Raw genomic sequence first — 20,585 nt, 5'->3', positions numbered from 1 at the left:
TGGGCTTTGTGGTTTCTCACAAAGTTTAAAATTTTAAGGTTCTCATTTTTACGGCTTAGGGTTTTCTCTATTTTGGCTGTTCCCCAGGCACGCTTGTACCTCTTCACCTCATGCCGTTAATTAATATTATCACAATGGTTTTACTTTCATTTCGCACAAATCTTTTTTTTGAACTAATAAAAAGCTTGTTCCTTTGCTTTTAATTAAAAACATAGGCACTTGTTCAAAACGTGGGGCTGTCGATCAGATAAAAAGAAAATGAAATATTTGCGGAGGATATCTAAACCTTAATAAAACTCGTATTCGTTTTTTAAGTATGGAGGCTGAGCAGCTTTTGGGCGTCAGGGCATCTATTGTTATAGCGTCAAAGCATACGGACACACATATATATATTACAAAAGGCTCTAAACACACAATAGCATTATTATTATTATCAAATATAATAAATATTATAACAAACAGTGCTGGTGCTAATGTCATACTGGTGAACAGTGTATATAATTAAGGACCATCTTCAACGAAGAGAACATAAAACAGTACGTCTTAAGTTATTTGACGCGTCGCATCTTGTGGCATCGTCAACCTGTTAAAGCATGGTTTCTATTTTAAGGCAGACTCATGCCTTGATAATAAAGAACTTGCTACTGTTTAAAAGGACGTGGTTCTTTACGACTTTCCGCGCATTCTGGTTACCTATTATTTTTGTCGCTATTATTGCAAGTTAAATACCTTGTTCTTCTTGACATTATGTTAACACGTTATCACAGGCCTATGCCCAGAACTTGTTTGGCCCCGTAGGAAACTACGGAATTTCTACTGCGATTCCTGTTAAACAGCTTAAAGATACGATAGAAGACCGAATGCTGATTTATTACCCTGAAGAAGTCAATGGCTTAACAGACGAAATTCGCGCATTTATGGCAAATGTAACGACAGGATTGCCCGCAGACCAAGTCGTTGAGTTGGATGACCCGATCGAAATTTTCCGCGTTTGTAGGCAAACGTTACGAGGTTCTAGCACTTGCTATGGCGCTGTGGAGTGGCTTGCTTTCGACTCAGAAGCCCAAAACTACACTTATAATCTTCGTGCGGACGCAGGTCTGGATAAAATTAGCATTGACGATCACAAATCCGACGCTGAGAATTACATTTTACCCTTGCAGTGGGCAATTGACTCAAAACTGCTCGGACTCGATGTTGTGAATGACGCGCCAATGTCTATCCCATACACCTCTCGAACCGCTGAAGAGCACCGCGAAGATATCCGCCAAGACTACATGAAAGCGGTTGTCAACTACATGTCTGCGGTTCTGTACCTGGGAATGATTGGTGTCGTGTACGACTTGACTGGCGCTGTTGCTACTGAGCGGCAACATGGCCTCACTACTTTGCTAGATTGCATGGGTTGTAGTCGATATGCTCGTCATTTATCATTTTTCACTTCTTATTCTGGTCTTTATATCATTTCCTGGGCCGGTGCCGGTGCAATTCTCAGCCGAGCACTGTTCAGACACACAAGTATTGCCATCATTATCGTATACCACCTGCTAAGTGGATTTGCAAATGTGTCGTGGTCTCTTTTTCTCGCACAACCATTCCGTCATGCTCAGGTGTCTGGCATTGCTTCTACTGGTTTATGCGTTCTAATGGCTATCATGGCACTTGTCCAGCGCTCGGTTGGCCCGTTCAACGGTGCCACGTCTGGCGTGCTCGGCTTTCTCTTCCCTCCCATGAACTATGTGTACTTTATAGCCGAAAGCGCCAGAGCCGATAACAAGGGGGTAGGGTTGAATTTGTTGCATGTCGCTCCTGACGGATACACTGCCACAGGCATTTATTGGATTGGTAGTGTTATCCAAATCTTTGGTTACTTTTTCCTTGCTATTGCTTTTGAGATTGCTCTTTATGGCCGGCCTGGACGTGCGTCTGACACCAGCAGTGACTCCGGAGAATATGCTTTAGTGCTTAAAAACGTGTTTAAGACTTATAAGCCTTGGACATGGCCTGGTTTGTTTCGCAAGTCAAGGCGACTCCCGCCAGTGGAGGCGGTCAAGGACTTATCCGTTTCGTTTAGAGCGGGAGAGATGTCTTGCTTGCTTGGCGCAAATGGTTCAGGAAAAACTACGACTTTGGAAATGATTGCAGGCATTCAGTCGCTCACTGCGGGCACTATTCAGTTTGGCTCAAGCAAGTCACTTGGAATTTGTCCACAGCGTAACGTACTTTGGGATAATCTCACTGCAGAAGAACACGTGCGAATGTGGACGCGTATCAAAGGTTCCGACAGCATTAAACTGGTCGATTCCGAAGTGTCGAGCTTGCTTGAGAATTGCGATTTACAGCCAAAAAAGAAGTTCTTAGCCAAAAACCTGTCTGGTGGACAAAAACGAAAGTTGCAGCTTGCGGCCATGTTTGCTGGTGATTCCAAAGTTTGTTGTATTGACGAGGTGTCGTCCGGACTGGATCCAATTTCCCGTCGGAAAATTTGGGATATCTTGATTGCATCGCGCGGTGAACGATCGATCATTCTCACAACACACTTTCTTGACGAGGCAGATATTCTGGCAGACAACGTTGCTATTTTGGTTCGCGGTGAGCTTAAAGCTCATGGTTCTCCTGTTTCCTTGAAGGAGGATTTCGGCAATGGGTACAGGGTGTTCAGTATTGCGGCAGCATCCGGCAAAGAGATGGTTTATGAAGCCCAGAACGGCAACCAGGTTATAGATTTGATTAATCGGCTTGAAGAAGCCGGGGCAAAGAACGAGATCAAAGTTTCTGGCCCGCAGCTTGTAGATGTTTTTCTTAAGCTGGTTGCAGAGTCCGACTCAGAAGTGCGGCAGCTGCTGGAAGCGAACGATGTTGTCTACGAAGATATCGCACCTGACAAAGAAGCTTTTGCAGTCAGTGCGAGCGAAATAAGCGACGATAACATTTTGGATTTGAAGATCGGAAGCGTTGTTGGAATCTGGGGTAAGTAAAAGTTTGCGCTTGGAGAATTACACATGGTAACAGACTAGGTCAAATTAAGACTATGGTGTGGAAGCGGCTGGTCATTGCTCGACACAGCCCGTTACCATCTTTGTGCATATTTGTTATCCCGATCATTGTTGGCGGAATCACACGCAGATTTGTAAAGACATACGAAGGCACAGCGTGTGCCTTGAACAACAACCTCACTGCGCCCAAGTTTTACTCGCTCGCGCTTTTATCCGCTCGTTACGGGATAGACATGCTTGTCGGACCGCAGTCTGCTCTGAGCAAGTACTCCGGCGGTGTGCAAGCGTATTTAAAACTTCTGCTGAATGCGGCCGGAGCGATTGGCACGCCGTTTGACGTGAGTGCGTTTGCAAACAACGTATCGGTCGTGGACACGTACGACGCGTTCATAGGCACGGTGAATCAAAACTACTCGATTTTGGAGCCCGGCGGCGCATATTTCGACACGCCGATGACTCTGGCGTATCGTGTGAATGGCGGAGTGCTGAATTCGGACGCTCGTGAAGGATTGGTGTATGGCCCGTCTGTAATGAACTTTATGAACAATATTCGGGGTAACGGCACGGTTACAATCACTGCGGGGTACACTGCATTCCAGTTTCCGTGGGGGGTAACGACTACCGACTCGCTGCAGTTTGTGGTGTACTTCTCTTTGGCCATGAGTGTGTTTCCTGCGTTTTGCGCATTGTATCCAACTGTCGAGCGAACTGAGCATGTGCGTGCACTGCATTATTCAAACGGCTTACAGGTCTTGCCTCTGTGGCTGTCGTACTTGCTTCTGGATCTTGTATTGGTCTTGGTATCGGCTGCAATTTATATTGGTATCTTTAGCAGTCAAGTGAATGCGTGGTTTGGACTTGGGTATTTGTTTGTTGTGGCATTTCTATACGGCACCGCGTCGATTCTGGTGTCGTTTATAATCTCGCTTATGTGTAAGACGCAGCTAGCGTCGTTTGCATTTGCAGCCGCGTATCAGTGCGCTTATTTTTTGATTTACCTGATTGTGTACCTTTCCGTGAATGTGTATGTCGATGCGCGGATAGTCAACGGCGCGCTGATGACTGCACACTGGGTCATGGCACTTTTTGCACCAGTCGCAAGTCTTGTCCGGGGTCTGTTTTTGAGTTTGAACTTGTTCAACGAGATTTGCGATGGCGAGCACCAGTATGAGTACTACGGCAACATCAACGCGTATGGCGGCCCGATACTGTACTTGACCGTGCAGATCATGGTGCTATTTGGCGGGTTGCTGTGGTGGGACTCTGGCCGGTTTCGGCTACGACTGGGCCGTAAGTTCAGAGTTAGTGACAGTGAGGAGAAGCTGGCCATTATGGACGAGGACTTGCAGACCGAGATTCGACGGGTCGAGAATCCGGACGGGACTGATGGTTTGCGAGTTGTGCATTTATCCAAACAGTTTGGCAAGCATGTTGCGGTTGAAGACGTCTCCTTTGGCGTTGCGCGAGGGGAGTGCTTTGCGCTGCTGGGTCCCAACGGTGCTGGAAAGTCGACCACGTTTAACCTGATTCGGGGCGAGATTGCGCCATCGGGTGGTGAAATCTTCGTCGAGGAAGCGTCTGTGAGCTCGAACCGTGCGGCGGCGCGTACACATTTGGGCGTGTGTCCGCAGTTCGATGCGATTGACCGGATGAGTGTTGACGAGACGCTCGAGTTTTATGCCCGGCTGCGCGGTCTGAAAGGCGAGGACATGAAGCGCAACGTTGACTCTTTGGTGCATGCGGTTGGACTCGACCGGTTCCGGACTCGGATGAGTGAGAAACTCTCTGGCGGTAACCGGCGGAAACTATCTCTTGGGATTGCGCTGATGGCGAATCCGACCGTACTTTTACTGGATGAACCGTCGTCCGGGATGGACGCTGCGAGCAAGCGGGTCATGTGGCAGACGCTGGCGAACGTAGCTGGCAACCGGAGTATTGTGCTAACGACGCATTCGATGGAGGAGGCCGACGCGCTGGCGTCACGGGCCGGTATTATTGCGAAGAACATGCTTGCTGTTGGCACCAGTGACCGGCTGCGAGACCGATACGGTGACTTTTACTATATTCACTTTGTGTTGCAGGAGACGGTTCATGCGAGCATGGAGGACATGGAACAGGTCGTAGCGTGGGCGCGGGTCAAGTTTGCAGGGCACGAGATCAGGTTGGAGGATACCATGTTTCACGGGCAAGTTAAGATTGCGATCCAGGCCAGGGCTGAGAAAGGTACACTTGGGGTTGCACAAATATTCCGAGGGATTGAGGAGGACAAGGCCGTGAACGGGATTCTGTATTATTCCGTATCACAGGCGAGTTTGGAGCAGGTGTTCTTGAAGATTGTGGGACGGCATCAGATTGCAGAGGAGGGATATAGCAATTCGAGTTAGTTTGGAAGGATATTTTGGGTAATGGTTTTTTTTTGTAAAGTTATAATGCATTATTTATTAGAAAATGGTACAGTACCAAAGATCTATTGCCGCCACCCCCCAAAAACGAAAACAATACGCCTGTTAATATACTCCGTGTAATCCTAAGATGAATATCCATACTTCGCAGTCAAAATTTTAAAGAAGGATTTAGGCAAAGAAGAATGATTCGACCGGTAATGCCGTGAACTGGTCACCCATACGCTGGAGTTCGTTTACCCACTTGCGCATGGTCGTGTCGAGCCGTTTCTTGTCATTTGGATGCTGAAGGCGCATACGTTCCTCAAACTCGTTGTATTTCTGCTGGATCTGCTGCAACACGAGCTCGACGTCCAGCGCGCGGCGGTCGCGTGCAGAGAGCCTCTTTTTCTCAGACGGGAAATCTGGATTGAACAGTTCCTGGAGTTTATGATTTTTGACAATACGGTCCGACAGCGCGAGATCATGCGAGTGGCCCTCACCAGACGTCCGGGTTACGATGTACTTCTGTGGCGTCCAGTTCTGGTCTAGCATTCTGACGACTTTGATTTTCATGTTGCACACGCACGTCTCGCGCGGTTTGCGGTTGCGCATGCGTTTCGCCGGCCGCTCGTCGTCGTCGTTGTCGTCGTTGCCAGCACCGGTGGGCATACGCGGCGGTAGCAGCTGGGACTGAGACTCGTCATTTGCGGAGGTGTCGTTTAGTAGCGCGGCCGAGAACGCGTCCGAGCTTGCGACGACAGCAGGATCGATGTGCATTGTGCTGTCTGAAGGTGACATATGCAGAGAGTCGTCTGAAGTTTGAACTACGGACCCGCCGCGCTTGGGTTTTGCCTGGGTTGCTCTGATATCTATCCGGCATTGGAAGTACATTGTTTCTGACAGACTTGCGAGTTTTGAGTTTGAACTTCTGCCATGAATTTTGTAGATGTTGTCGACAAAAGGGAAGTAGAATTCATATCTGTACAGTCAGTTTATAGTCAGGACAAAGGAGAATAAGAAGAGCATACTCAGCTGGAGTCATTGTAATTTCTTCATCAAGTGAGAATAGTCGGGTCCGCCAAGTACGGACGTCATCCAAACTATAAGATAAGCTCATGATTAATACTATTTAAAGGCAACGATCATGCTTCATAGTAAAATAGATCATTTGTGTGAGTGTTGATGGTAGCACGAGGGAAAAAAGGTGATGATTTCCCCAGAACCACAATCGGCTAAATCCGAGGGGGCAATTGAGTGCCGGCTTGTATCAACCGACCCTAACCTCAAGCTCTTTGCTTAGTTATGCTTACTATATTCCAGCATAATATTAAACTTTATTGCGTGCTCGTTTTAGTCTGAATTGCTCATCTCTCGAGGTTTTGTAGTGATGATGACTTCAAAGAAATGGCGGTGAAGTATCTCCATGATCCGCTGTCGAGATTTGGATTACATTTGTTGAAAGAGTCGTTAAGACCTCATCTGCGTACGTGCCTATTTCCAGACTTCCTTCAACTCCCACAAGTCGAGTCGCAGGTTGGAAGTTCATGTGGATCATTTGGTCAGGGGTCAACGTGTGTGCCGAGAATCCCAATCCCACTGTGTTGGCATTTTATATATTTTCCAAGCATAATTGATGAGAGAGAATTATATAGCGATGGATACGATCCTGTGAATAGCAACATATCGTTGAATGGTCATTCGAGACGAAGGTGGAAAGGTGGAGAGATTTCATTTGGGAGGAAGGCGCTAGTGTGTGAAGCGCCAGGAGTGTGTGAGTTGACGGAAAGTTTTAACGTGACGGGCGAGCATGATAAACAGGATGAATGGGATAAAGTGGATGAGTATTCTGTTCGACGAATGAGCAATTCTGGGATTGAATCTGTTGTTGAGTCAAGACATTTAGTGTACTTACAAGACACAATCAATAGCATTTTTTCACGGGCAGTTAGACGTGAGTTTTTTGTATAGAGCGCGACATAAACTGATGGAGGTTTAGCACTACATTCGCCAACACTCGAGACCTCATTAATTCCAACCAGAGCATTACTATTCAGATTCTCAGCCTTGACGTTCAACGCCCACCGGATACACTACGACAAATCTTACGCAACGTCAGTCGAACAGTTACCTGACGTCATTCTTCAAGGTGCATTGTCCCTTGTTCTGCTCATGTCATGGGTCCAGTTTGATCCTGTCGTCGTGAAATTGTTAGACATAGGTATCAATAGCAATGGCAGAAGAATAGAGAGCGTGCGGTACTCGTGCGTGCAAAACGTTATTGTCGATCGGGAAATCAGACTCTGCATTGCTCCAATCAAGAGTTCTAGTATTGAAAAATGGCGGATCTGGCTTGAACAAGACGGTGGACTGTGTTTAAAAGGGACGCTTACGATGTCGCAGGGTTAGTTTTAACCCTAACTTTAACCTAACCCGATGCGTCTCAAGTGTACGCCGCACCGCATTTTAATGAGAGCTGCAAAGTGAAAACGGTAAGTGAATTGTGAAGAATAGAAAGAAAATTGTAACACTAAACAAATACTGTTTGAATGTATGAAATATATAGAGAGCGATTAAAATCACAGCGCACAAAATAAACCATAGTTTAAGCATTTATGGCATAATAATCAAACATAACGCGCATTACAGGATAGCCCTAACCCCTTATTTTTTTTGGTGCGAGTCCGGTTTTGTTCAAATTTGCCTTCACGTCTTTTCTTTTTAAATTATTATTTAAAAGCGTTAAAAAGGATTCAGAAAGGGAACAAGTTTTAATAAACATTGAATTCTGTTTCAAACGATATAAATAAATCTTCAGTTCATAGTGGAGTTTGTCATTTTACAGTCAAGATTTTAACCTGAGAATCAGTTTCATTTACAGTACAGAATGGCACCATCAGCGAGTCAAGAAACAGATGCAGAGAAGAATATTGAGATTTGGAAGGTCAAGAAGTGAGTATTTGATAAGGAAGAAAAGAGAGAAGTAATGCTAATGTACGGTATAGATTGATCAAGAGGTAAACACAATATAGAGCAAATACGCGTCCTGTTATCTAATATGTCATTCAGTCTTGAACTTGCCCGAGGAAACGGAACGTCAATGATTTCGTTGATTATTCGTAAGTAGCTGCCGCGTGTCAGTACCTAACAAAATTGAGCTAACTTTTGCTATAGCACCCAAAGATCAGATCTCACGAATTGCAAAGTTACTGGCTGATGAATACGGAACTGCGTCAAACATTAAGTCACGAGTCAATCGTCTGTCTGTATTGAGTGCAATTACATCCACACAGCAGCGTCTGAAGCTATACAATAAAGTCCCACCAAATGGACTCGTCATATACTGTGGTGAAATCATTACTGCCGAAGGCAAGGAACGTAAGCTCAATATTGATTTCGAGCCGTTTAAGCCAATCAACACATCACTGTACCTATGCGATAACAAGTTTCATACCGAAGCTTTATCCGAGCTGTTAGAGTCGAATTCCAAGTTCGGGTTCATCATCATGGACGGTAACGGCGCTTTATTTGGAACATTGTCAGGCAACACTCGCGAAGTTTTGCACAAGTTCACGGTCGATTTACCCAAGAAGCACGGTCGTGGTGGACAGTCTGCGCTGCGTTTCGCGCGTCTGCGTGACGAGAAACGGCACAACTATGTCCGTAAGGTAGCCGAGGTCGCGGTGCAGAACTTCATCACGGCAGACAAGGTCAACGTGACTGGACTCATTCTTGCTGGTTCGGCAGATTTTAAGACTGAGCTGGCACAGTCAGACATGTTTGACGGCCGGTTACAGGCGAAAATCATCAAAACCGTCGACGTGTCGTACGGTGGTGAGAATGGGTTCAACCAGGCCATCGAGCTGTCGGCTGAGGCGTTGTCGAACGTTAAGTTCATTCAGGAAAAGAAGCTTATTAACCAATATTTTGACGAGATCTCTCAGGATACTGGAAAGTACTGCTACGGTGTTGAAGATACACTGAAGGCGCTTGATCTCGGTGCTTGTGAGGTTGTCATTGTGTACGAGAACCTCGACGTTGTCCGGTACACTCTGAAAAGTTCTACCGGCGACTCAGTTGTGGTTCACTTGTCCAAAACCCAGGAGGCCCAGTCGCGGGACAAGTTTTTAGACAAGGCCACCGGGCAAGAGATGGAAGTCATTGAGGAGATGCCGTTTATTGAGTGGCTCGCTGAGAAGTACACCGACTTTGGAGCGACGCTCGAGTTTGTGACCGACAAGTCGTCCGAGGGCGCGCAATTTGTTAGAGGGTTTGGTGGCATTGGCGCGTTGCTGCGGTACAAGGTCAATTTTGAGCAGCTCGCAGATGAGTCGGAGGATGACGAGTACTATGACGACGATGACTAAATGGGATAGGATAAAGTTGTTGAATGAAGTGATTGTACATGGTGTGCTCATCGTAGTTCGTAGTACTCGAGGTCTATTGTGCTATATACAGTTATTACGCCTTGAGCAGGTCGGCAACGTATGCCGTCAGCTCGTCAACAGCCACATCCGTGCCCTCGTCCGCGTTCTCACCCATCCCCAGCTGCTTGACTTTGACTTTTCCTTGCCCGTACTCTTCCTGCCCGAGAATGACCGCGAGCGGCGCACCGATCTTGTCGGCGGCGTCAAACTGCTGCCGCGGTTTCGGTTTCGACTTGTACAGAAACTCGGCTCTCAGCCCGGCGTCCCACAGTTTCTTGCAGATCTGCATCCGCTCGGGCAAGAACCCTGTCCACTCTTTGCCGCCGCCGAAAGCCATTACATACACGTCTGTCTCTGTCGCGCGGACTTTGGACATGTCTTCTTTAGCCTTGATGATTGAGAATAGCCGCTCGACACCAAATGAGATGCCGACACACGGCATGACGGCTTTCTTCTTGGACTGGGCAAACATGCCCACCAGCTCATCGTATCGCCCACCGGCAGCAATCGAGCCGACGCCGACGTACTCGGACACGTCCTCGTCCGCGTCCTTTGGTTTCTTTTTCTTGTCGTGGTTTGCTTCGCCGTCTTGGGGTGGTGGGGCTGACGCGCCGGTGACGCATTCGTAAATGATGCCAGTGTAGTAGTCTAGTCCGCGTGCAAGCGAGAGATCAAACGACACTTTTGGCTCGACGTCGAGGGCGGCAAGGTACGTAAATAAGACTTCCATATCCTTCACACCTGCCGCCGCAGACTCGTTTGCCATTAGAGTCTCGTCCGCTTTGATTCGGTTCAACAAGTCAACACCGCCTATATATCAGTCACAATTTCCTGCGTAACATCTGGCTCGACATACCTTTCAGCTCCACGTACTTGCCAATCTTATCCGCGACCTCTTCGGCCAACCCTTTTTCGTCAATCATTTCTTTCTTGACGTCTGCCCACGGGACCTTGTCGAGTTTATCCACTGCACTACTGATTTTGCGCACGTCTTGGGCCGGCACGCCGCAGACCTCGAATATGCCGTCTAGGATCTTACGATGGTTGAGCTTGATGACGAAGTCATCAATCGCCAGCGCGGTCAGACACTCGACCCCGATAGCAAGAATCTCGGCGTCCGGGATCATAGACTCGTACTGGCCAGCAATGTCGAAATCGCACTGGTAGAACTCGCGCATGCGACCTTTGGTCATGGCTGGCTGGTCGCGTCTGTAGACTTTGGCGATGTGAAACCGCTTGATTTGCTGAATTGTTGGGTTCATGGCTAAGAATCGAGCGAACGGGACCGTGAGGTCATATCTGAGCGAACACAGTTCACCGCCTTGGTCTTTCAAATCGTAAATCAACTTAGAGTCTTCACCGTATTTGCCTGCCAGGATTTCTCTGAGTTCGAAAACCGGCGTATCAATTGTAACACCACCATGACGCTTGAATACAGACGTAATTGTGTCGAAGATTCGTGACCGAATGATCATATCCTTGTCGGCCCAATCTAGTCAGTCATTCAGTGAGTGCCAGAAACAGAAGTGAAATATATTAAGCTCACCTTTTGTGCCCTTTGGGGTCTTTAAAGTGAATTGCTGTGCCTTTTCTTTTGGAGCCATTGAGAAGAACCGGATAAATGTAATTGCCCGAACAGGAAATGTTGTTGGTCTTAAATTTATCATCAAAATGTTCAAAAATGTTCAAATTTCAATATATTTTTACTTCTATATTACCCTAACCCTCTAGCATTATATATGTACTAATCTACCATTTCTGCCTCTTTAATCAAATCTTTAACGTCAAAACCTTGTCCGGTCTTGAATAATTCAAGTAGAAGTTTGCGCCTGAGGGCCTTTTCGCGTTCGTACTTGTCAGTCGCGGTTTTCGGGTCGGAATTGTAGAACTTCTGTAACGTCAACACCAAGAACTGCGCGTCTGCGGGAGAGACGTTCATCGAGAAGTCTTTCTCAACCGAGCCGTTGAACAGCACTATGCCGTGAGAATCTTCGAGGTCGGAATGAAAGATCAGCGTTGTGTGCGGTCGGGCAAACTCGGTATGGAGTTTATACTCCAGCAACGACGTCAGCAGCACATGAGTCGTGTTGCTGCCCGGAAAAACCCATTGAACGAAATGCATCTCGGTCCCGGTCCCGGTCTCGTCACCGGCACGAGGAAGCGGAAGGATGAACATGGGATATTGGACCGCGTTCGCCTTGATTCGGTCGAATACTTCTCTTGGAAGCGTAGCGCAAAGTGAGAACGGGTCGTTGACGTGTCTGGCCCGCCAAATCATCTCGATTTCTTTCGGATCAGAATGTAACTTGAGCTTCTCGACGTCGACGAACGATGCTAAACTCTTGATAGCTGATTCCTTTGGTATTTTTGTCCCCAGGTTAGACGTCTGTGCTTGTGTAGGTGCAGGTGCTTGTTCTGGGTTATTAAACTGCTTCTTTGCACTTGCCTTCTCTCGTTCTCTCAAATTCAGAATATCGTCTTTATAAACCTCTTTAAGCTCATTGAAATTCGAGACTCCTCTTCTGTCTTCATTAGAATTATCTTATTTTATCAGTTTAAACCGTACTCTTTCATCAATCTGTCGAGCTTCTCCTTATACCGTCCTGTCACGTCATAATACGCACTCGCCGTACTGAACTTTGCTGGAAAGTGGACTTGTGCAATCTGTGCAGCCTGTTTCGTACAAGACTTGAAAAGCCGAGACTGTACTTTTACACCCGGTATTCTTCTCGTGACGCTCGCCATGCTTGAATTGTCGTGAAGTTGTCGACGTGGAATTCTACGAAAAAAGGTTGAGCCGCACAATCAACTCTGCAATAATGTGAGTAGATTAGTCCCGATGCCCTAGGTGTACAATAAACGCATATGAACTGCAATTGTATTAAACAAGCTATTAAATCTTTCTCCACATGCCCTCTTAATCTATACTCGTATCACACTGACTATTCGTGCCCGACTTAATCCTTACGCGCACCGTTCACGGTAGGAAGCGATGCGGCGCGTTTGCTCTGCTGAATCTTTGCGACCGCGTACACGAGTCCGGCAAGGAATCCAATGATGATGGCCGAGACCGAGAAAAACGTAACTGCGGCGTCAAAAAAGATCAGGCCGGAGAGCGCGATAGGAAGCTTGTTGAGCGCGCCGACCATTGAGTAAGTGGTTGACGACGTCACACGGACACACCATGCTGAAGTGTAGGAGATGAAGACCGATGACAAGCCCGAGAAGACCATGGCCACGATGAGCGACGTGCGGTGTTCTTCAGGGAAGTTCATGGTCACATTTTCGACCGACCAGTCCTCGAGCAGGAGCGTGCACAGAAGCAAGACCGGGATCGAGAGCAAGTTGTTGTAGAACATTGTGTCAAAGTCCTTGAAGTTTGTAAGTTTGATGCGCTTGCGCATCGACAGCACGTACGTCGCAGACGCGACGCAGTTCGTAAACATCCACAGGTATCCCAAATTCAAAGCGGCAATATCGGTCGCGGTCTCAGAATCGGCGCCGTAGGAGTCAATCGCGTTCTTGATGTCGGCCCATGCGGCAACGATGGACGACAAAACCATTAATCCGAACGAGAACAACGTCAATCCGGTGACTGAACCACCGAACCACAAGACCTCACCGTATGCAATCAAGATAATGGTCAAGTTCTTGAAGATGGTGTAGACTGGGATTGACAAGTACTGAAGCGCTTTGCTGCCAGTGTAGATCATGACCACGAGCAATGTTGAGATTGGGAACCCTGTGTGCGGTTCGTTAGTCTAATTGACGCGACAAAGAAAAAAAAACACTTACATTTCTTTGCTTCAGAGACGTTGAAATCGCGATACGTGATGATTTTCAAGGTTTTACATGTTTGGATAGCGACGACACAGACAATTGACTGGATATTAGCACAGCACAGCACAGTATACGACATAATATGAACTGACCTGAACAATGAGAAGAAAAAAGTTCAAGTTGAATGAATAGCCAGAAAGAACGTATTTGTTAGTGACTGTCATCAGAATTGAAGCACCACAGTATGAAAGAATCGAAACAACTGGTGAGTTCACGATCGCAGGAGCAGACCGTCTTGTTTGAACTGGATCAAACTCTGCTGCTGGAACTTCAACTCTAAAATCATTCTTCTCTCTATCCATTTCTTAATTGCTGATTCTCTTCTCTGTTTTTGAAACAAAAAAAAGTGACTGTGACGAGAGAATGTTTAGGTAGAGAGCATCGAAGGGAATTTATTCCGGAGGCGGCGCCAAACTACACCCAAATATGCCACTAAATGTCACCCCAATTCCGTGCAGCACAAAATCTTATCCGTCTCCAGAATAACAACTATCACTTTGTTTATGTACAACACTCATTAAACAGGGTGTAAATCCAAAATAGAGTACATTCATATCACTTCTCAATCGTCAACGGCAACGTAAAACGCGTGCATCTGCTCGCCCATTTGCCACGGCAAAACATGGACTGGGTTCAACGGCCCTACCGCGTTATCGTCGTCCACAAGCACAACCTCGTCGTGCTCGACCTCAAACTTGTACATGAACGACCACTCCCCGAGCTTATTATGCTTCTCTTCACTCCCGCCGTCGAAAGAATATCGGTACTGGGCTTCAGACAAACCAGACAACACGTAACATGAATGGTAGAAATCCTGCTTGACCCCGGGTTTGTCACGTAATCCACCGCGGGGGGCCTGGCAGCACGAGAGCACGAATTTTTGCAAGTCAGGCTTGCTCCATAAGACGGGCTGGCCGCCGGCTTCAAGCAACGCCCAGCACCCACCGACCCACCAGCAGTAACACCCGTCGACCAGTTTGTTGGTACGCCCGGAAAACCCGCCCTCGGGCTGATACTGCCGCTGGCTTAACCATTCCACAAACGAGTCAAGATCAATGTGATCCCCTACTTTTCGCGGGTCGTATAATATACACAATGCAGCCAAACCGCAAAACGCGTACCCAGCGTGCGCCTCGTTTCCTGGAGAAGCGCCTATCCCGCCCTCGTATGTCTGACACCGGCTGACGTAGTCCGCCACACCTTCGACCAGTTCTGGTGTCAAGATGTTCAATAGCGCAGCAGATGCCAAACAGCAATACACAGCCCTGTTTCTTTAGCTCTTCTCATTCAATCACTATACTAAACATACCTCACATCCTCCTCGCCGGTGCTATTCATCCTAAACCCGCCATCCTCGGTTTTGAGCGACAGAAACCACGCATACATCTTTCGCCTATCAATCTTCGCCCAAGTCTGCTCATCACCCGCGATCGCAACCGCGTTCACACACGCATACGTCGCAGCCAAATGTGCACCCTGTCCAAACCCGCCCCCAAACCCGCCCTCAACCTCGTTCCAGCACCCAAACACAGATTCCCCGACCCGGCCCCGGAACTCTCCCAAACTGTCCCGGTCTAACATGCTCAACCCTTGCAGTGACCAGTACATGAGCCACGGCCGTGACGCATCCAGTCCGGTGAAACTCGCAGGTAGGTCCCTTACCAACCCCATCCGCAAAAACGCAAGATGCTTCTCCCGCTCCAACACCGGAAGCTGTCCGTCAAGTATCAGCCCGCTGCACACCCGTGCGGTCTCGTCCTGCACCTCGGAACTCGCAGTCACTAACGAATCTACAAGCACATGTTGCCTATTATGCACGTGATTGTACTCTGGTATCATGGCGGCTGCCATCGCAACGTTTGGGTTCGCGCTCGGCTTACGCGCACTCGCAATCCCACCAGTCTCGTGACTCGTAACACTAGACCCAGACCCAACCGACGGCGTCTCGCTCGTCCGTGACCCTACCCGAGTCCGATAAACGACTCTAGATCCAGGTACTCGCATCTTTTTGCCAAAACTAAACTTTCGCCTGTACGTCGTCAACTTGACCCCATTACAATAAGGTTTAATCTACAATCTAAGCGTTACGCGTCAAACTCAATTTAGCAACTCGCTTCTATTTTTTTGTACGTCGCCTCTACGCATCTCGTCCGTACGTCGCGAACGCACTCCTGACCTCCTCCGGCGCCTGCGCAACAAGCCCTTGCACGTTCCCGCCAAACCGGTTGATTTCGCCACCGACAAACTTTTTGACTTTATCCCCAGCCACAACTTCAGGCACAGGGTCAACCGGCCGCCACACGACAGAACTTAGCTTTGATACGGTCGCTCCGAACCCAATCTCCTCGTCTGCTTCCAGCATGTCCTCAGCCGCGGCCGCCGCTGAAGTCTCAAACGCACCAACTAAACTGTCAGACTGTAAGGTGCTCACTAACTGGACCGCGCCGCTAACCCATTTCGCAGAATATGAAGTCCGAAATTTATTGCTCTCAAACAAGATCCGCACAAGCCCAACAGCAGCAATCTTCTTGTCAAGAGGAGTGTGCAACCGTACGGTCGCAGGCACAACGAACTGTCCAAACACTTCGCCCGCAATCCCTGGCTGTGCCTGGTCAAACAGTCCGATTGCAAACTCGGGCCCGAGCTGCTTGGTCGGACCCGCCACGGCGGCTAGGAAGTACACCAAATGCGCGACTCTCAAAACCAACTTTTCTGTCCGAGATGACTGTAATCGCTGCAGTATCAACGTGGCAATCTGCCGCGTGTACTTTGCCAAATCCCCAATTGGGACGTAAAGGAAAATGCTCTCCAATAGCTCAAACCCGAAATGATCATTCACTCTAGACGACAACAACTTTTGAAACACGCCGAGTAACGCTTCAATTAGCCCTGCACTCACAAAAATGCTAGAGTCGCGCGACAAAATCGACTGCAGCAGTCGGGTCAATGCCTGCACGTTACCTTTGCTCTCCCACAGCGACGGCGACAAAATCGGCCGGACAAGCTGCACGTACGTTTCCGGTAGCGACACGCCGGACGGCAGCACGTCCAGCATCTGTGACAATAGCTGAAACACGTACGGCACGAACTCGGCCACGTCCTGCCCAAGGATGTTGAGAAATACCGGGATCAGCACGCCGTCGTACGACCCGGCGTTGGAAGCTGGCGCAGACTTTATGACAGCACCAATCGACTCAAACATGTAGTGCGAGAACTTGGGGTTCGAAGGATTCATGCTCGTGACCTTGACCAAGTTCGCCAGACGCTGCACGATCGCGTCAGAGTACGGCACCACGCTTTCTTTTGCCGTCAGCAAAACCCGCATGATGCACCTCATCAAAAACTCATTCTCGGCCACTTTTTCCGGCGTCTGGCCCTTCTCAATCAACCGAAACAGATTCATAATGACTTGTTCCGCGACTGGCGAGATGTCGTCCTTGCCAAACAGAAACGTGTTTAGCTGCGACGGCTGTCTGATAAATAAAATGCGCTCAATCGTGATGGCAGCGTACGTGTACACGACGTAATCGGTCGACTGGAACATGCTTGACAATACAGAAAACGTCTCTGCCAGCTGGGCTTTTGTCAGCTGGTTCCGGAAAGTATGGATGAACCTGATTGCGTCGACCTTCAAGATCGGGTGGGTGTCTGCAGTGAACAAGTCTGGTGCGATGTTTTCGGAAAAGAATTGGACGACGTCCAATAGCATGTTGGTTGCAGACACACCTGCAGCTGTGATTGTGCCTTTGACCGCAATTGACGAAAACAGGTACACGGCCGTATCTTTCTCGCGCCAATTCTGCGCTCGATTCGAATTGTACTGTCCGAGATAATGCTGGACATAAATCATGACGACCTCGGTGACAAGGCCTTCATACCGCTCCTTCAGCTCACTTAAGAAATCAGTTGCCGCCCGGCGTCTGGTGTCGGAATCGGACCGTTCGAGATCACGTCTGGTGTACTCGATTGGGTCGTCCTCGAACAATTCCTCGTCGCTTGTCCGGAGTGTCATATTTGGCAACACGATTTTCTCGACGATTTGCTGCAGAATCTCACGTGAGCTGAACGCCTGGGCGCGCTCAGGAGATTTGGTCACGGTGGTCAAGAACGACAAAGCTTTGCTGATCAAGACGTCGTATTTGGGCTCGGGCCCGGTCGTGGTAAGCAATGTCCATGTGGTTTCGATAAAGCCGGGAAGTAGCGGCTGGAACACTTCTCCGTATCGTTGGGTGTAGAGTTCGATCAGTTCGCAAATAGATGACTTTACCAGTTCTTGTGGGCCAGGCTCGTCATCGTCCTATTTGTCAGAGCAGTCCACTGAAAGAGGAGAAACATACGTCAGTCGCGAGCAAGGGGTTACTGTACTGCAGATATTTATGCACGAGTCCCATCAGCGGTTTCATATTATCTTCAAAAAATTCGGGAATGTCTTGACAGTTCAAGTCATAGTAGAGTTTAAAGATTAGAATCAGGGTGCCGAACAGCGGTTCAAGCGCGGCCTTGTTTGATTGGTTCTCGTCAATCATGCGATCGGTTTGCTCAAACAAAGACATGAACGGTACACAGAACTTGCTTAGCACGAGTCCAATTTCGAGGAAGAGCGGGTCTGATCTGAAGAGCGGGCGCCAGCGCTTGAAGATTGAGTGCGCGACTTGGAGCACGCCGTTGTTGACGTAGACGTCAGTAGGACTCAGACGAGAAATCAAATCCTGCAAGTTAGCACGAACGAAGGCACAAGAAAAAAAGTTGCATACGTCAATTAGGTAATCCCATTTATCTGGAAAGTCACTGTCTGCCATGATGCTGATTGCTTCGCCCAATTGCACTTGTAGCGAGTGCGGGAGCGAGATCATGAGTCCGACAATCTCGTTCTTGACTGACGCGACATCTGACTCCGGGATTCTGTAGTTTCCGTCCTCGTCCTGTCGTTGTGTGAGCGGGTTGTTGTACATAAAATACAGTACATACAGTCCATTTCCGACGAATGAAGTTTTTGAAAAACAACGCACTCGCAAGTCGAGAAGTTTGATGGAATTGGTCTGATGCAACAATCTGGAGCAACAAGATCGAGAAGCCTGGCTGTCCTTCTGAAGCCCGTAAAGACTGTTCGGCTGTGAGCTGTTAGCAGTGTCTGATCCGAGCCAAGAGGTATACTGACCTTGTTTTGCCGTTGACGGGTTAAGTGAGGACTGTAGGAGTTGTGCGAGAGTCTGGATATCGTTTACCGAAGCCATTAAAGTAAAATACGAGTGACAATCGGGTCGAATCGCGAATGTTTTAACGAGATTTTGCATTTGTTTACAGTTTAAATGTGGAAACACGGCACAGTTACGCCATTTACCCCTGAATATTATTACCATTATATGAATATTTTATGTGTGGAAAAGGAAGAATATACAAATCGAAATGTGTAATGATACATAATGTTTCTTACTGAGGAGGATTGGACATGAACGTGCGAGCGAGTTCAGGGTCGAGTGCTTGTAACCGCTGGCTGAGTTCCATGACGGACGATGTCTGAGACTCGAGCTGGAGTCCAAGTCCGACTTTTGATGTTCCTTTTGCCTGGTCGAGTTCGCTTGAGATTGTGATCTTCATTATTCCGGCGACGATTTTGTCGAGAGCGAACGAAAGCTTGCCACTGAGGTCGACCTGGGCACGGATGGTGGAGCCGTCGGGAAAGTCGGTTTTGACGCCGACCTGGGTCGAGCCGGACGGGGTCGGGGGTTTGCCTGACATCATGGCTTCCATGTCTGACATTCCGGTCAGATCAAGCGTGGTCAGGACACCAGCAGTGACTTGAGGTGTCAAAGTCTGGACGAATCCGAGGTTGATTGAGCCCTGGGCGGTCATGCCAGCTGAAGCAATGTAGTTTTCGCCTTCGTACCGTCCGCCGAAATCGAAGCTTGCGTTTGCAGGGTAGTCGACTTGTTGACGAGCCCAATTGCCGGTCAGACCGAGAGAGAGTTTCTTTGTTATGCTCTGGGAGAAGGTCATGCCGAGCGCGCCGGTGAATTTTGATTCCATTACTGACGGAGCAGTGGTACGGAGGGTGAGGATGAAGTCAGGTCCAATGAAGTCAGTCTCAGCATGGACCTGGAGTGCTCTATCGGACGCATAAGCTTGGAATCTCGAGATGACATTTTCGCTCAGCCTGGACGCACCAATGGCGTTAAGAGTAAGATCAGTGTCGAGTCCACCACGGAGGAAATGATTGTCTGAGCCCCAGACAGCGGTGAAATGATAAGGCACATCACGTGAGGCACCGACAGCGAAACTGTGGGCGATGTTGAACAGAGGTTTAATGTTGATTGTCTGATTAATGTCTGCACGAAGACCTTGGTTCATGTAATACGTAGTCAGGATGTCTTTTTCGATTTCTCGTGAGTAGTCTTCTAGTTTGAGAGGAGTAGTCAATCCTTGGTCGGCTCTTGACTTTGCTATTTTGTCATAAAACGACAGAACATGGGAAACACCTGGAGCTTGGCGTATTTGATGATAGACATTTGAAGAAAGAGGAGCCAAATTGCCGAAGCTCAAGTTCAAAAGTCCACGCTGAATTTGGTCTAATTGTTTATCTTCAAAAGATTCTATTTGATTCGCCATTTTTTGTCTTGTTGTTTCCGTTTGAATGAATTTTTGGTGATGTTTTTTTTTGGATTTTGAAGATCCAATGAAAATTTGTACCCTTACCCTGTTGTTCTGCTGCCTGATACTACATTGCTATCAGTACTACTACACTAGTAGCACTGGTAGTTCTAGTTAGTAGCACTAGTAGTATTGAAAGATGATTATATTCGTGTAGTGAGAGTGTAGGTGATTTATTAGTTTAGTGTTGGATAGTGCAATTAAGATAGTAATAGTAGTGATAGATAGTAATAACACAGTAATCATTCACTGAACAGGATAATAGATAGCATAAATAGCATAAATAGCATAAT

At 47.9% G+C, this 20,585-nt stretch overlaps 10 protein-coding genes across 10 annotated transcripts; 3 read left to right on the top strand and 7 right to left on the bottom strand.

The window, feature by feature from the left end:
• Window positions 1-118: 118 nt before the first annotated feature.
• On the top strand, window positions 119-5,449 carry V1512DRAFT_223607 (uncharacterized protein). The gene is made up of 3 exons (XM_066913763.1): window positions 119-716; window positions 768-2,970; window positions 3,018-5,449. Exons 1-3 carry the CDS (start codon window positions 594-596, stop codon window positions 5,378-5,380), a joined length of 4,689 nt encoding a protein of 1,562 aa, XP_066772195.1. The 5' UTR covers window positions 119-593; the 3' UTR covers window positions 5,381-5,449.
• Window positions 5,408-6,955, bottom strand: V1512DRAFT_261260 (uncharacterized protein). Its single transcript, XM_066916037.1, has 2 exons — window positions 6,409-6,955; window positions 5,408-6,359 (listed from the first exon to the last, which is right to left on the bottom strand). Exons 1-2 carry the CDS (start codon window positions 6,495-6,497, stop codon window positions 5,570-5,572), a joined length of 879 nt encoding a protein of 292 aa, XP_066772194.1. The 5' UTR covers window positions 6,498-6,955; the 3' UTR covers window positions 5,408-5,569.
• Window positions 6,772-8,088, top strand: V1512DRAFT_261259 (uncharacterized protein). The gene is made up of 2 exons (XM_066916036.1): window positions 6,772-7,331; window positions 7,377-8,088. Exons 1-2 carry the CDS (start codon window positions 6,785-6,787, stop codon window positions 7,784-7,786), a joined length of 957 nt encoding a protein of 318 aa, XP_066772193.1. The 5' UTR covers window positions 6,772-6,784; the 3' UTR covers window positions 7,787-8,088.
• On the top strand, window positions 7,889-9,791 carry V1512DRAFT_136982 (eukaryotic peptide chain release factor subunit 1). Its single transcript, XM_066912986.1, has 4 exons — window positions 7,889-8,329; window positions 8,383-8,394; window positions 8,447-8,496; window positions 8,552-9,791. Exons 1-4 carry the CDS (start codon window positions 8,265-8,267, stop codon window positions 9,742-9,744), a joined length of 1,320 nt encoding a protein of 439 aa, XP_066772192.1. The 5' UTR covers window positions 7,889-8,264; the 3' UTR covers window positions 9,745-9,791.
• Window positions 9,792-9,838: 47 nt separating this feature from the next.
• V1512DRAFT_247062 (uncharacterized protein) lies at window positions 9,839-11,408 on the bottom strand (the record flags this gene model as incomplete). The annotated part of the gene is made up of 3 exons (XM_066914468.1): window positions 9,839-10,614; window positions 10,661-11,296; window positions 11,351-11,408. 3 exons carry the CDS (start codon window positions 11,406-11,408, stop codon window positions 9,839-9,841), a joined length of 1,470 nt encoding a protein of 489 aa, XP_066772191.1.
• Window positions 11,409-11,487: 79 nt separating this feature from the next.
• Window positions 11,488-12,685, bottom strand: V1512DRAFT_261253 (ATP11 protein-domain-containing protein). Its single transcript, XM_066916035.1, has 2 exons — window positions 12,371-12,685; window positions 11,488-12,326 (listed from the first exon to the last, which is right to left on the bottom strand). Exons 1-2 carry the CDS (start codon window positions 12,547-12,549, stop codon window positions 11,549-11,551), a joined length of 957 nt encoding a protein of 318 aa, XP_066772190.1. The 5' UTR covers window positions 12,550-12,685; the 3' UTR covers window positions 11,488-11,548.
• On the bottom strand, window positions 12,665-14,023 carry V1512DRAFT_261252 (uncharacterized protein). The gene is made up of 3 exons (XM_066916034.1): window positions 13,737-14,023; window positions 13,600-13,687; window positions 12,665-13,546 (listed from the first exon to the last, which is right to left on the bottom strand). The coding sequence occupies exons 1-3, from the start codon at window positions 13,944-13,946 to the stop codon at window positions 12,762-12,764; spliced, it is 1,083 nt and encodes a 360-aa protein (XP_066772189.1). The 5' UTR covers window positions 13,947-14,023; the 3' UTR covers window positions 12,665-12,761.
• Window positions 14,024-15,145, bottom strand: V1512DRAFT_261250 (terpenoid cyclases/protein prenyltransferase alpha-alpha toroid). Its single transcript, XM_066916033.1, has 2 exons — window positions 14,954-15,145; window positions 14,024-14,909 (listed from the first exon to the last, which is right to left on the bottom strand). The coding sequence occupies exons 1-2, from the start codon at window positions 15,028-15,030 to the stop codon at window positions 14,207-14,209; spliced, it is 780 nt and encodes a 259-aa protein (XP_066772188.1). The 5' UTR covers window positions 15,031-15,145; the 3' UTR covers window positions 14,024-14,206.
• Window positions 15,146-15,741: 596 nt separating this feature from the next.
• V1512DRAFT_223585 (Cse1-domain-containing protein) lies at window positions 15,742-18,911 on the bottom strand. Its single transcript, XM_066913762.1, has 5 exons — window positions 18,803-18,911; window positions 18,613-18,755; window positions 18,399-18,566; window positions 17,982-18,353; window positions 15,742-17,941 (listed from the first exon to the last, which is right to left on the bottom strand). Exons 1-5 carry the CDS (start codon window positions 18,876-18,878, stop codon window positions 15,782-15,784), a joined length of 2,919 nt encoding a protein of 972 aa, XP_066772187.1. The 5' UTR covers window positions 18,879-18,911; the 3' UTR covers window positions 15,742-15,781.
• An 81-nt stretch (window positions 18,912-18,992) lies between these two features.
• V1512DRAFT_261246 (eukaryotic porin-domain-containing protein) lies at window positions 18,993-20,284 on the bottom strand. The gene has a single exon (XM_066916032.1). It carries the CDS (start codon window positions 20,248-20,250, stop codon window positions 19,075-19,077), a length of 1,176 nt encoding a protein of 391 aa, XP_066772186.1. The 5' UTR covers window positions 20,251-20,284; the 3' UTR covers window positions 18,993-19,074.
• Between the last annotated feature and the right edge of the window lie 301 nt (window positions 20,285-20,585).

Source organism: Lipomyces arxii, assembly GCF_038497795.1.
Source record: "Lipomyces arxii strain Phaff 12-163 unplaced genomic scaffold V1512scaffold_5, whole genome shotgun sequence".
Taxonomy (NCBI): Eukaryota; Fungi; Ascomycota; class Lipomycetes; order Lipomycetales; family Lipomycetaceae; genus Lipomyces; species Lipomyces arxii.
Note: the sequence above shows the minus strand (reverse complement) of the source record. Positions and strands in the feature narration are given on the sequence as shown.

Bases quoted from the DNA above. Each gene is read 5' to 3' on its own strand.
- V1512DRAFT_223607 (XM_066913763.1), top strand. From the start codon at position 594: ATGGTTTCTATTTTAAGGCAGACTCATGCCTTGATAATAAAGAACTTG. The intron at 717-767 runs GCAAGTTAAATA...ACGTTATCACAG, and splicing joins TTATTTTTGTCGCTATTATT to GCCTATGCCCAGAACTTGTT. The intron at 2,971-3,017 runs GTAAGTAAAAGT...GTAACAGACTAG, and splicing joins AAGCGTTGTTGGAATCTGGG to GTCAAATTAAGACTATGGTG.
- V1512DRAFT_261260 (XM_066916037.1), bottom strand. From the start codon at position 6,497: ATGAGCTTATCTTATAGTTTGGATGACGTCCGTACTTGGCGGACCCGA. The intron at 6,360-6,408 runs GTATGCTCTTCT...CTGACTGTACAG, and splicing joins ATTACAATGACTCCAGCTGA to ATATGAATTCTACTTCCCTT.
- V1512DRAFT_261259 (XM_066916036.1), top strand. From the start codon at position 6,785: ATGGCGGTGAAGTATCTCCATGATCCGCTGTCGAGATTTGGATTACAT. The intron at 7,332-7,376 runs GTGAGTTTTTTG...ATGGAGGTTTAG, and splicing joins TTTTTCACGGGCAGTTAGAC to CACTACATTCGCCAACACTC.
- V1512DRAFT_136982 (XM_066912986.1), top strand. From the start codon at position 8,265: ATGGCACCATCAGCGAGTCAAGAAACAGATGCAGAGAAGAATATTGAG. The intron at 8,497-8,551 runs GTAAGTAGCTGC...CTTTTGCTATAG, and splicing joins AATGATTTCGTTGATTATTC to CACCCAAAGATCAGATCTCA.
- V1512DRAFT_261253 (XM_066916035.1), bottom strand. From the start codon at position 12,549: ATGGCGAGCGTCACGAGAAGAATACCGGGTGTAAAAGTACAGTCTCGG. The intron at 12,327-12,370 runs GTACGGTTTAAA...TAATGAAGACAG, and splicing joins CTCGACAGATTGATGAAAGA to AAGAGGAGTCTCGAATTTCA.
- V1512DRAFT_261252 (XM_066916034.1), bottom strand. From the start codon at position 13,946: ATGGATAGAGAGAAGAATGATTTTAGAGTTGAAGTTCCAGCAGCAGAG. The intron at 13,688-13,736 runs GTCAGTTCATAT...GCTAATATCCAG, and splicing joins TTTTTCTTCTCATTGTTCAG to TCAATTGTCTGTGTCGTCGC. The intron at 13,547-13,599 runs GTAAGTGTTTTT...AACCGCACACAG, and splicing joins CGTCTCTGAAGCAAAGAAAT to GGTTCCCAATCTCAACATTG.
- V1512DRAFT_261250 (XM_066916033.1), bottom strand. From the start codon at position 15,030: ATGTATGCGTGGTTTCTGTCGCTCAAAACCGAGGATGGCGGGTTTAGG. The intron at 14,910-14,953 runs GTATGTTTAGTA...CTAAAGAAACAG, and splicing joins ACCGGCGAGGAGGATGTGAG to GGCTGTGTATTGCTGTTTGG.
- V1512DRAFT_223585 (XM_066913762.1), bottom strand. From the start codon at position 18,878: ATGGCTTCGGTAAACGATATCCAGACTCTCGCACAACTCCTACAGTCC. The intron at 18,567-18,612 runs GTATGTACTGTA...ACACAACGACAG, and splicing joins TCATTCGTCGGAAATGGACT to GACGAGGACGGAAACTACAG. The intron at 17,942-17,981 runs GTATGTTTCTCC...TCTGACAAATAG, and splicing joins ACCCCTTGCTCGCGACTGAC to GACGATGACGAGCCTGGCCC.
- V1512DRAFT_261246 (XM_066916032.1), bottom strand. From the start codon at position 20,250: ATGGCGAATCAAATAGAATCTTTTGAAGATAAACAATTAGACCAAATT.